The sequence below is a fragment of the Falco rusticolus genome, chromosome W, assembly GCF_015220075.1.
Source record: "Falco rusticolus isolate bFalRus1 chromosome W, bFalRus1.pri, whole genome shotgun sequence".
In the NCBI taxonomy this organism is placed as follows: Eukaryota; Metazoa; Chordata; class Aves; order Falconiformes; family Falconidae; genus Falco; species Falco rusticolus.
This window is the reverse complement of record NC_051209.1, coordinates 14,309,290-14,322,835: the sequence shown is the minus strand read 5'-3', so window position 1 is coordinate 14,322,835 and position 13,546 is coordinate 14,309,290. Positions and strand designations below refer to the sequence as shown.

The 13,546-nt window shown below is 41.0% G+C and overlaps 1 protein-coding gene across 1 annotated transcript in view; it reads left to right on the top strand.

The window, feature by feature from the left end:
- Positions 1–13,540, top strand: part of LOC119140646 (SET-binding protein-like) — a 289,437-nt gene extending 275,897 nt beyond the window's left edge. Inside the window, exons 5-6 of the mRNA XM_037372143.1 lie at positions 7,055–7,222; positions 12,795–13,540. Coding sequence (XP_037228040.1) covers positions 7,055–7,222; positions 12,795–13,351 — 725 coding nt within the window. The 3' untranslated portion in view covers positions 13,352–13,540. The remainder of the gene's footprint in view (positions 1–7,054; positions 7,223–12,794) is intronic.
- Positions 13,541–13,546: the final 6 nt, after the last annotated feature.

Here is a 13,546-nt window from a genome sequence, read left to right as displayed (position 1 = left end):
GGATGGGATGTGAAATGAGTCCTATGGAAGAGAAGCGCCCTGGAGGCACTAAAGTTTATCACAATATGTAAGTTCTTTTAGATCATTGCATTAAATTTCCACTAACAAGATAACAAATTAATTGTCTGTATTACTGTACTAACCCAAAGCAGATAAAGTGTATGATTTCAGCAGAGGAAGGCAGCTGTTTAAGACAGCTTGGTGGTTATAGGAGGAGGCAGAAGAGATTAGTATGTCTCCCAGCATTTACGTGCCATGATGCCAGCCCTCCTCCTGCCCCTTTAAGAAATCTGGCTCTTATCTAATCTGATGTTGGACTTAGGCTTTATTAGTGAAGTGAGGGAGAATGAGTAAATCAACTGTATCAGACAAGCCTCAGGACATCTGGAAATTGATCATTCTGCAGAAATAAGCACTCTGTGTTTATTAGCTGGGAGTTCATCACTATCGCTTCTCTTTATCCAATTCCTAAGAGATTTCAAAGCTATCATCATAGCATTAGCTCTTCTGACTGTGCTACTGCAGATAAAGATCAGAAGATCTATCTAATGATGGCTTTCTCAGTCTCCCTTTCTTTCTCCAAAACTATCCTGATTTAAGAAGAAAAAAAAAAGAAAAAAAAAAAGAAAAAGAAGCGGGAAGATAACTGGAATGAAATAAAGCAGTTTCCACCATGTCTTAACTTTTTGCCTGTTGGCAATGAAATCAATTTTAATTTTTATTTTTATTTTTTATTCTACAAGAACTGGGTTTTATTCAGGGGGACACATCCTGCAGAATATAAAATCCCTCCTAGAAGAGGTGGAATTTGAAGTTTCTAATGTGGTAGTGGAAAAGGGAGGAAGATAAAAGGACCTAAAGCCATAAAGCAGTGCTGTACATTGAAAGTACAGTTATTTTTAAATGATAATACACATCAAATAGAAGCCAAGGGAATGAGTTCCATAAGTTAGAAAAGTAATAATATTACTTTAAGAAGAATAATTCCTTTCCTTAACTACATTTATCACATAGAAATTCAATTCTCCCTTCTGGAATGTGATGCAATGCCAAACTTTTGACTGATTTATTTAAAATCAGCCTTAAGAAAATATTCACCCAGATACAAGGTTTCTTCTGGTTCTTTATTCAAGACAGAGGAGTTATCAAAATGCAAATACTATGACTAACTTAATGTTTAGATGTGCATTCCTGTACAGCTGCATTGCGTAGCTATATTATGCAAAGATACTGGGAGAAAAATCGTCTGTATGAGTTTTCCAATAACAATGGTCAGATGCATAAACAATTTAAGCACAGCTGTGGTTTTCCAGAAATCTGTGGGGAGGATGAAATCCAGTGCAATGAACTCTAAAAAAAAAATCTTCCCCAGCAGAAGCTTCACTGATATTGATTTTTATCAGCTGATTTTCTCTGGTTTCCAATAGCAAATTAACATTTATTATCTCTTTTGAACTGGCACTTAGAGTTCCAGCCTGGGTGTGTGTTGTGCTAGATTGTGCAAATTGAAGTAGTAAAGGTGGATGTTGTCCAAGAACCCTTCCATATAAGTACAAGATGACAGAAAACAGATGAATGCAATAAGCAGAGTGAGCATGATTTAACAGTAAAGCAAGGATAGCTAATTAATCCGTTTGTACAGAGCCTAGCACAATTCAGCTAGACCACATTACTTGTGACATAAGTACTTATGAACAACAATAGTGACTAGGCATTTTAAATTAATGTATTAATTATCAGTCAGAGCTCATAAGTTGCTTAGCCAGTGAACGAAGAATGCCATAAATCTTTAAGAAAAAGGCCAGTTTCACATCAGTATTGTGTTCCCTGATACAGGCTTTCTGCCACTCTGCCCTGAACTAGAATGGTGCTTCTCCTGATTCACCTTTTACTTGTGATCATTATGATTCCTTATTTTAATCATTCCATTACTGTTTTAGATTATTGATAATCTCCTTCATGTCTGCCCTTGCTTTTGAAGTTGTCCTTTCCCTTTGCCCTTTCTCATTAAAGAAATAATGATTGATTTCCTCCCTGCCTTGCTGCCCGTTGCTCACTTGCATACGCACATAGGACTCAGAAAAATTAAGGTATGGGTCTTTTGTGGGATGGAGCAGGGTCTAATTTGGAGGATATGTGCAAATATCAACAGACCAGTGTGATAAATAAGGTCTAAATCAGACCACCACTATACATCACCTTGTTCTCTCTCTGGAGCAGTGGCAAAGGATAAAATACAGTGGAATCATGGATGTGTGTGTGTGAATTTTAAACTCTGACCCCGCTGTGATAGAGTTGCAGATGATTTAATTTCACATGATTCAAAGATGGGTTGAACTGGGGGGGTTCTCTTACATAAAGCCTTCTGAACAGAGTGCCCCAAATGGGAAGAAAAAGTCCACACAAGGTGATGATACCACAGTAGCAGGTCCATCCACTCCAGGGGTAGACCTCCCACTCCTGCAGCGTGATCACACACTGTGAGTAAATCGCTGCACCTCTGTGGGTTTCCAGCAGTGCCTCCGAGTCTCTGTTTGCCCTTTGGTATCTGTGAAAGAAACCTGATGGCTCTTCCTGATTGGCTGCTCCAGATCCATAAATTACTTCTGGTCCTCAATTTGGATGAGAATTTCAGTGAGGTGAGTGATATAGGCTGAAGAAACCAAGTGCCTAAAACAAAAGACAGATGGCTGAACCCATGATTCACTAGCAATAAGCTGCAATTGGGCCACGTAGACTTTGAAGTAATTCATTACATTTGTATCTCTTCTGTAGGGGGAGGATTTTCCTCAGTGATTTGTATGACCTTGCTAAACCCAGATAGGTGGTAATTGAGAAACAACTACTTCAGAAGAAACAGAATAAAAATATTGAAAATATTGACTCACCCCAAAGGCAGTAAGCAGCACTTTGGTCTTTGACCTTTAAGCATCCTAGGGTAGTCAATAACCTGGCTGTTAGATGCTGTGCCTGCCACTGATTTTGATTTGGGAGTAGTTTAACCTTGAACCAAGATCCAAGTAACCACAGCAACAGGCCTCTCCATCCAAGGAGTAGGAATCCATAAATCAAGGTCCCTAATGCAAACGCTGTGTGCAGGTAGAGATTTGAGAGGATAAGTGGTTTGTGAGGGATTACCTTTGAAAAAATGAATGACTGTCCCTTGATATTTTGAAGCACAGCTTCACAGAGACTTTTTTTATCAATAGAGGTCAACAGGTTACAGCTGCATGTTTTCATACAGCTCTTTATATAGGCCCTTCAGTTTAATTAGAATCAGATGTTGAATTTATGAGGTTGTTAGCATTATTATGTACCATATACACATGCATATATGCGCATGTATATTGATACATACACCCACATATGCACATTTATCGTGCACAAACTACATTCATGAATTAATAATATTAAGGCTCAAATTTGAGAACTATGGAGTGGTGAAACCTCAGTTTTGCATGTGCACAGTTCTATAGTGCTGTGATCCCATAGGCATAACTACCTAGTCAAATATCCCAGCTATTCTAGGGGATGCTGCTTTATTCAATATATAACGCTCACCTAATGAACAGCTATTTGGTAGCTGGATTTTCCTCTCATTATTCGGCATGTGACATGTCTCATTTATTCCACATTTCTAAGCCTTGGTATGAATAGATGAATGTTTTATGAATATTGATAATTTTATTTTTGCAGCACTGCTCTTGAGATGAGGGGTATATTATTGTTCTCATTTGCAATAGAGAAGCTGAGCAGAGAGAGGCTGAAGTTGAATGGATAGAATTTGAGATGCTTAATATTGGATTTGAGGCTCTGGAAGGAAATGTGGTCTAACAGGCAGACTCCTCTGCATATCTCCACCAAGCAAGCCATGACCAGTAATACTGTCTCGCTCTTGACTATTCCTGCACTCAGACCCATTCTCCTCCATTAAGTCCACAGGTTGATATCAGGTCACAGGTTCATCAGGACTCCTATCACAGAGTGGCTCATTCTGTAGCCCTGTCTTTCAGACGCCACAGTTCATCTGTGCCTGAATCTGCTGGAGATTTCTTCCACAGTTTCTGAGACAATCCATAGGTCTCTTGATTTTTCTCTTTTCATGCACAAGGAACAAAGGTAGGGACTATTCATAGCAGATCCAAGCTGCAAATACAAGGGAATGTTGGTTGGCATTTGCAGACGCTGAGCACAGACAACAGACACAGAAGTTTGTGCAGCAGTTTCTGGCTCTGCTTTGAGATCTTGATCTTCTGGAAAAAGACTGAGGAGAAAGTTGAGATACTTAATGCCTTCTTTTCCTCAGACTTTAATAATAAGACCAGTTGTTCCAAGGTACCCAGCCCCTTGAGCTGGAAGACAGGGAACAGAATAAAGTCCTCAGAATCCAAGGGGAAATGGTCATAGACTCATAGAATCATAACATCATTTAGGTTGGAAAATACCTTTCAGATCATCAAGTCCAACCATTAACTCAGGACTACCAAGCCCACCACTAGATCATGTCCCTGAGCACCACATCTACGTGTTTTTTAAGCACTTCCATGGATGGCGACTCCACTACTTCCCTGGGCAGCCTGGTCCAATGCTTGACAACCCTTTATATTTAACATGTTAATTCATGACTAGGGCAAGGGTAGAACACACCCTCAAAAAAATCTGGAGAAGGTGCAAAACTGGGAGCAGTGATTGATATGCAGGCAGATCATGCTGCCATCCAGAGGGACTTCAACAGGCTGGAGAAACGGACTGACTGAAATCTCATGAAGTTCAACATGGGCAAGTGCAAAATCCTGAACCTGGGGAGGAATAACCCCATGTACCAGTACCAACTGGGGCTAACCAGCTGAAAAGCAGCTTAGCAGAAAGGGCCCTGGGAGCCATGGTGGACACCAAGGTGACCATGATCCAGCAATGTGCCCTTGCAGCAAAGGCAGCAAACAGCTTCCTGGGCTGCATTAGGAGAAAAATTGCCAGCATATCAAGGGAGGTGATCCTTCTCCTTTATTCAGAACCAGTGAGGCCACATCTGGAACATTGTGTCCTGTTCTGGGCTCCTCAGCACAATAAAGACATGTACATATGGAAGAGTCCAACAAAAGGCCACAAAGATGATTAAGGATCTGGAGCACCTGTCCTATGAGGAAAGAATGTGAGAGCTAGAACTGTTCAGCCTGGAGAAGAGAAGGCTCAGGGGAACCTTATCTATGCATACAAGCGTCTAATAGGGAAGAGGAAAGAAGATGGAGCCAGACTTTCCTCAGTGGTGCCCAGTGACAGGACAAGAAGCAGTGGGCACAAACCAAAACACAGGTGGTTATATCTGAACAATGTTTTTTTTACTGAGGATGAACAGACTGCCCAGAGAGATTGTGGAGTCTCCCTCCTTGAGGATATTCCAAACCTACCAGGCATGGCCCAGGGTAACCTTCTCTAGCTGACTCTGCTTAAGCAGGGTGAGGTAGACGAGATTATCTCAAAAGTAGCCTTCCAACCTCAGGTGCTCTGTGATCTTTTGGAATGTTTATGTAAATTAATAGCCAAGATCTGATGCATTTTATCTGAGGCCCATGTGCAGGCTGAGATTTGAAAAGAGAAGGAATTTATGAAGGATTACCTTTGAAAAATGAATGGCTGTGCAGGGTATGTTGAAGCCCAGCACCACAGACACCGGGAGAGGTTTTCATAAGTTGGCAAAGACCCAACACAAAGTCCTTACCCTAGAAGACTTTTGCTCTGGTCACACAAGAGCTGGGCAACTAGATATTTATGAAGCAGCAACTGCTAGGAGTTTTCTAAAATGGGAAAAAAAAAAACCTCCCAGTCTTATTGTAAAAAGTGACTGAGGCATTTCAGCTGCCTTTCTGCTTGATAAATTTATATGCTTACAGATATATACACACACACACAAACTTGCACAAATATTACATAGAAATAGGTGGATACATGGCGCAGCACTCCCCAAACAATCAAGCTGCAACAAGGTCTTTTACCATCTCACACCATCATACTCTTCATACAGTCACTCTGCTACCTTTTCTTCATCTTACCTCATCCAGAACCCAGTCTCACTTCTCTTGCTGCTTCTTCCTCGGCTGCTCTCTCTTCATTGGCTCTCAATCACTTAACAGAACCAGCCACAGCTGCGCCTTATCTACATCAGCCAACCCACTGCCCCTGAAGCCAATCCACAGTTGTATTTTATCAATGCTAATTAACCCAGCTTCATTCCTCTACAGACAGTCAGCTGCATTAGGCAGATATACATAAATTTTCAATCCCAGCAGTTTTAGTTTGACACATTTGCAAGCAAAATAAAATGGTTTCAAACCATAAGAAAGTTTAAGAAACATTGTTAAGGGGGGAATTTACCAGCCTTGAGTGTATAGCTGTTATTTTCCTGGACTATTTGACCTCTTCCGTATATTTCTACTACTCATTTATACTGCACCGTAATCCCTAGGTAGAAAAATGTATGACAGAGTGCTCTTTTTCTTTTTAAAACTCCCATCTCTTTGATGAGCTGTAAGGTAAATTTTCATTTTTAGGAAGTGAATTCTTAAAAAATATGTATAAACATAACATGCTTCAGACAGAGAATCACATATTGAGGCTGTTCCTGTTGCTTGCTCCTTACTCAGATGAAACACCCACTGAGTCAGGTCATTATAGAACTATGTAAGTATGTGTGGAGAATAAATTACCCAGGGAATGATTAATACACAATCCCGCTCAATATAGATACGAAACATGTCAGTCTTTATAAATGTATCAGAGGGTGTGTTTGCTTGGAGAAGAAAAAGTAGTAATGTGGAATTACTACGTTGGTTTCCTATTATTTATAGAGATCAGTGATGGTACATCCTTAAGCAAAATTATCAAAAACAAATAACAATGGTGGTCTTGCTAGCATCAAGACCATATAACAGGCACATACACAGGGAAATATGGAAATATATTGGCACAGCAGGACAGCAACTGATTACTCTTTTCCAGGTATTCCCCAGCCATGTTACTTCATCAATATTCATCCAAAATTTGTTTCCTTCCCCAGGAATTGCAGGTCCCCACTTAAAAGCAGACCAGACTTCCCTTCATGGTAAAATGGAAAGTTCTGCCTGTAATATGATGACCAGAAGGAAACCAGCAGCTGTTGATGGTGTTGCAATGCCAACTCCAGTATTATCTCTCCTACCTTCATCATCAGCAACATCTGAAGCAGGTGATGTTGTTTCCCTTAACCCCCTCTGTTTCTTCCCCATCTTCTTCCTTCTGGCACTGCGCTGAACAATATGTGCTTGTACTGCTCTTCCTGATTGGACAAGTAGCTGCAAATATGCATATCTAATGTGATAATCAGGCTGTAATTTTTCTAACACTTTCTTATCATGATCGTATCTTGGCATATCAGATGTATTTTATTCACATACCACTACTTGTGCAATAATGAGGACACAAGTAGCACCAGCCTGTATGGTCTAGCAGGGGACTCTGAAGCAAGGCTCTTGGGTTCCTTTCTCAGCCCTGTTGTTCATTTATTTGATAGCTCCCACCCCTGTAGTATGAACATGCCGAATACACAGTAAATAGCTAAGGAGCAGCTGAGATTTCTTTCTGCATACTTCAGTGATTTTAGCATAATATTCTGTCTTGCAAATGCGAAATTGTCTGGGGCAATGAACAGTGATTTAAAATACGTCAGAATAGCATGTTTTTCAATCAACTTAAATTTTGTGCTTCTATTTTGAATCAGATCAGAGATGTGATAGCTTTATACAGTCAGAAATTGAGCCAAGTCATTCAGGCATCATCACGCCTTTTCTTGGGCATGGATAGAGAAGTTAATCTTGCATTGTGTCTTAATTTCTAGTGAATGGGGAACCCACAGTACATTACCCTACATGCAGCCATTAGGAGTTTCATAGTCTTTTCAAACCTTTGATTACACATTCACAGAAAATGTATTTGTGTCACTGAGTTATGGAATGATTACATATTTAATTATTCAATTAAAAGTGCTGTTTCAGTGCGCTCCTTTTGATTTTCCTCTCATTTCCCAAATAAATACTGAAAACAAGGATTCCATGCTGTAAAGTAACCTCTTTACAGATAAATTTTTACATTAAAAAATCAAGATTCTGTGTTTAGTCTTTAATACTTTCCTATATATAAAATAAGGACAGATTTTTAATGCAATGGAGAATGAAAGCACACAAATATTTTATGATCAGTTTCAAGATGAAAGTGTATGCTTGACTGCTTAGTTTATTCTTTCCATTTTCAGAAGTCTAATTAAATTGTTGGTTTATCTGTAGGCCAGATGTTGAAAAAATTTAGTTGAAAACTGAAACTGTGTTAATGGGAAAACAGGACAGTGCTACGGGTTTCCTGTAATTAATAGGGAGCTCTTTGAAAATTCCTCCATTCAAATCAAGTCGGCAAACCGAGCCCAGCTGTTGAGCAGTCTTCTCTGTGCCATGTTCTTGCAGGTGGCCTCAGGCAACTCCAAAGGGATGGAGAATGACAGGCAGCAAGAAGGATTTTAGTGCTGCAGACATAACAAAGCCATTCAAACTAAAATTAGGGGACCAATGGAGAACTTCCAAGAGGTCTGATCTACCTGGGCTCACCTCCTTGTTCAACACTGCCATGCTGGAGTGTGTCCTCCAGCCTGCTCTAAGCTACCCTTGGAAATGTGTATTTTTGGTAGAGATTTCTCTCTTGCCTCAGCAAGCTATTTCCAGCATCATATCAATCCTGTGTGACTTCCTGGAGCGGCCTGTGGCCGTTTCAATTTGTCTTTGTCTGTGAGACAGAGCCTCACTGCATTCACGTACCCCAGGGAGGGCAGAAACCCCAGGCCTCTGTGTGCCTTATTTTAAACGTGTAAAGCTGTATTTTAAGATTAATGTAGGTTATTGCTTATTTGGGGCAACTAGGTGAGGTTGTTTGGGAAAAGGATGAAGGAAAAGTACAAGCACCTGTGCTGCATCGAGTATTTCTAGTTTCTCTTCACTTTGGGCTGGATTTTGCCAAATAGCTTCAGGCCTTTACGGAGGCAGCATGTGGCCGTGCAGTTTGGGGAGGTGTAGGGAGATAACTGCCCAGGCTAGAAAGTGTCCCCCCACGCCTCTCCAGCACCTAGAGGTTGCCACCATGGTGTATCATCTCTGCAGAAGCATATTCCCTTTTTCACATGCCTGCATGCAGACATAGTGTTACTATTCAATACCTCCTCTTCAACCCCTTCTAGATGAACTCCACCGGATAGAGCAAGATAAAAGTCTTCCTCCCAAAGCAAGGTTTTCACATGCAAACAGTAAAGTATGTGCAGGAAGAGAACAACAAAGCTTAAAAAACAATGCAGCCCAACTTGGGTCCAGGGTTGGGCAGGGTCTGTCTGGAGAAAATGGAAAAGATTAGTACTTAGCTTTGGTTTTCAGCAGAGCAGTATATCACATGGCAATATAGGAAAATATTTTATATCAAAGTTTTCTCACCAAGAGCTTCCAGATGAGTTGATAACACCTAATGGCTCTCACTTCAATAGTGGTTTATTTTGGCAGATCTCCCTGATATTTTGTCATATGCACACCTCATCAAATCTTCCCCCTGCAGACCTATCAGACTCTTTTCCACATAGTCTCTCTACACCAAATGTAGAATCAGATGTCCCTGACTCTTAATAGTCAAAATAATATTTGGTTTCCTAATATCTCATTATAAAAAGCCTGGCCTGAAAGCATATTACTTATTCAGTACATGCATTCTGACTATTGGCAGACTGTGTAACACAACTCGAATCCTTTCTAGAGCTTGCAAGTTCAGAGGCTTGCTAGGAAGAAAAGCAAAAGCATTATTAGTAGCTTCTAACAAGCTTCCTGAGAAAGTCATAAACACCCCAAAGCATTTATGAAAGAAAAATTACTACAGTAAACCAGCACAGAAGGTTGGGGTTTTTTTTCTGAATGAGAAAATGAGTTTCAGTCCAAAAGGAAACGGACTGTCAGCTTGCAGAGTTTTAGGAGGGCAAAAAAGTATCTCAGCAATGTGAAGGAAGACACTGAGAGTGGTGTTTAGCTTATAGATTTATGTATAGTTGTAGATATCTCCCCATAACTGTCTGCATATCCGTTCATTTCGGAGAACTAGGCAGTTTGGCAGAAAGCAGATCCTGCCTTTGCTCCACTCAGACAACTGTCTACTCACCATCAGGCTCCAACCAGGACACTTAGCCTGGGTGACTTGGACCACTTGCGTGCCTAAGACACCCACTGGAATTGGCAGGATGAACAGGAGACCTGCACCTTCCTTATCTAGTATCAGGGTGTCAGAAAGATGTCCATGGCCACCTTAAATTACATAGAGTTCTCATTTTAGAAACAGAGGTCATCCTCTACTGATCATCTAGACCAGATCTCCACTGATTGTTATGGGGTGGTAACACTAAGCTGCAGAAACAACTGACTACAGATAAATCTCAGTACAGACATAAAATCTTTGCAGATAGTTTACTAATGCTTCATTTCAAATTAATTTCCTGTCCTTTGGCTTTCTTTCCAATGAAAGTTGAGAGTAATGCCAAATCTCCTGATTTCACCATGAACCTTGCAATTTTTCCTGTATTTCTGCTAAATTTCCCATCTTCGAGATTTCCATCATCAACTGCAAAATTTCAGCTTTACTTTCTGGGAAAATAATCGCATCTTGAATATGGGAATTTTAAAAAAATATCTTGGAAATGTTCCCTGACAATAACAATAAAAAGGAAAAGGTGGACAGTGAAGATGAAGAGTGTGCCAAATACTTGATTTCTTAAGTCTTCTTACCAGAAACTACCCTTAGGATCTGGGAGGGACTCAGAGGAGTCAGATGCTTAGGGCTGGAAGTATTGGGAGTCATGTCATGAGATATGTCAATCACCAGTGAGGCCAGATGAGACTAATCATTTTGTGTGACAGGGATTTAACCTTTTTTTGATCAGATGATTTAGAAATATGTTCACTGCCACTTGCCCTTAGGGATCCTGCCACCACACTTTTTAGGGGTAACCTACTTGAGAGGAATTTTGTGCAACTAATAAGCTTCTCCTGAGTAACTTGGATATATTAATTTCCTTTCTCTTTTTCTTTGCTACCAAAATGACTGTATACCTCTTTTCTTTTGTCCTCTGTGAATCACAAACTGCAAGTGGGTTTTATTTTTCTTTTTGGTGTGGGGAGTGGGTTACATATGGAAAATTTATTTTGTTTTGTAATTAATGAAAACCAGACTTTGGGAAGTTGGCCATCCAGGTCTTTATTTATAAGAGAGCATATGTCTGTGTTTTGTTTATGACTCACTCCTACTTCTTGCATTGTAACTTGGGCTTGTTTACTCAAGCTCTTTGCTGAATCCAAGAAACATGGTGGTACAAGAGCCAATAATTTATTTTCTCCAAGAGGGGAGGCCAGTGAGTGTATGCTGAATCTGTCAGAACCTATAGTGAACAGGAGGAGATTCTACCACTTGATGGCTCCTGGTTATCTACAGAAAATGCTACAATAGCAACTTTATTGAAACTACCACTAGAAGATTAGCCTGTTAGCCATGAAGGGAGTGATAACCCCCAAATGAACCTTTCTTGAAATCTTGGCTGCTCTGGAAACTTCAAGGATTTCAAACCCAAATGCCTGCTTGACAGTCAGGTGTAAATTAAGTTTGCGAGTAGATGTGGGCTGAGATTAATTTAGTGGGATGTTTTATTCTTTACTGAAAAGAAATTCTGAATTCCATAATTTTGTTTCCAGCAGCACAGAACAGATATGTTAGGAGTGAAAGAGAGTACCAGTTATTGCAACAGCAGAATTTATACATTCTGTTTCCCTCACAAAGGGACAGTTACTTTTAATCTGTGTGCAAATCCTGAACTCTGAACAGATGTCACATTCAGTAAAGGACAATGAGACAATTTAAGAAAAACAAGCAAGGTCTCATGTCCTAAGCAAAGGACCAGGAGCCAAGAAATGCTAGGTACTCTTTCCAGCTCTGACAATGACTCACAACGTGACCTTGGAAAGAGACTTAACTACTTTGGACTTCATTCAGATCTAAAGTAAGTGATCTGAACCAGGGGTAAGCTTACTTCGGAAGCCATTAAAGTCAATTATATGACTGAGTAGTTTCAGCTATCATCTGTGGAGATGATAGTTAAAGAAACCCTGGCAGGGGACATGAATTTGCCACAGGTGAAGTGACCCACACAGCTTGTCTGTGCCCACTAGTTTCAGTAACAAACACTTTTCATACTAACTGGCATCCATGGCAAGAATCAAAGGCTGGGGTGAAGGCATCAGGAGTATATGTTTGGGGTATAGAAAGTTTAATACTTATGGTGGGCCAATATGACAGCTATGCTAAGCAGCCCTCCCTTCACTCCCACTAGAGGTTTAGAAATGAAAATGAAGCAAGCCCATGGTAAAATATTGCTGTAGAAAAGCTTTGTTGCTTTAGAAGAAGGGAAAGAGAGAAAACTCTGGAGACTGCTTTAATAGTCAAAGTTGTCTTTTCATCTAGGACAGTAAAAAAGGAAGTAACAGCAATTCTTCTAGGACTGTAATAAATAATCCTATAATATTTTTTTTAAATTATTTTCTATGCAGAGTCCTTTCTTACAGCCATCACTTCTTCAGTAGTCATCTTCAGCCTACTGGGCTTGAAAGCATCTAATCTTCATGATACTGAAAGCAGGCAAAGCAGAGTTTCCATTCACTGTCATTTGACTTATCCCTGTTTCTCTCCTTGTCTCCCAACAGCCAGCTCACCACTGAAAAAAAGGTTCAAGCGCCGTGAAATTGAAGCAATCCAGTGTGAGGTGCGCAAGATGTGCAACTACACCAAGATCCTGTCCACAAAGAAGAACCTGGATCATGTGAATAAGATCCTGAAAGCCAAGCGGCTGCAGAGACAATCAAAGACAGGCAATAACTTCGTCAAGAAGCGGAGGGGGCGTCCTCGGAAGCAACCCCTTTCCTTTGATGAAGACTCCAGAGACCAAATGCCCGTTCTGGAAAAATGCATTGACCTTCCCAGCAAAAGAGGTCAGAGACCGACACTCAACCCTTTGATATTGGAGCAAGCAGCCACTCAAGATACAATCATGGCCACCATTGAGGCCGTCATACACATGGCTCGAGAGACACCACCCCCGCCACCTCCTCTCCCTCCCCCCCCACCTCCGCCCCCTCTCCCTCCTCCCCGGATGCCACGGATTGGGAAAAGGAAAAGCAAGTCCCTACAGGAGGAAGAGGAGGATATGAAAGTGAAGCGGCACCGGAAAGGCAGAGGGAGTGAAAGCGAAGGCCTTCCCTAAGGCTGGCGCACCTTGTTGGATGTCAGGTGCCAGTGGTGGGGCACGCCAGGACTGAGGGACGGGAGGCACACAGTCTGCTTCGCCTCTGCAGCAGCACCAGACTCACCCATCCCTTTGGTTACCAGAACCCATCACAGAGAGCTGTGCCAGCCGGAGTCCCCATCTTCCTGTTCATCACTTTGGCCCCAGCCCCCC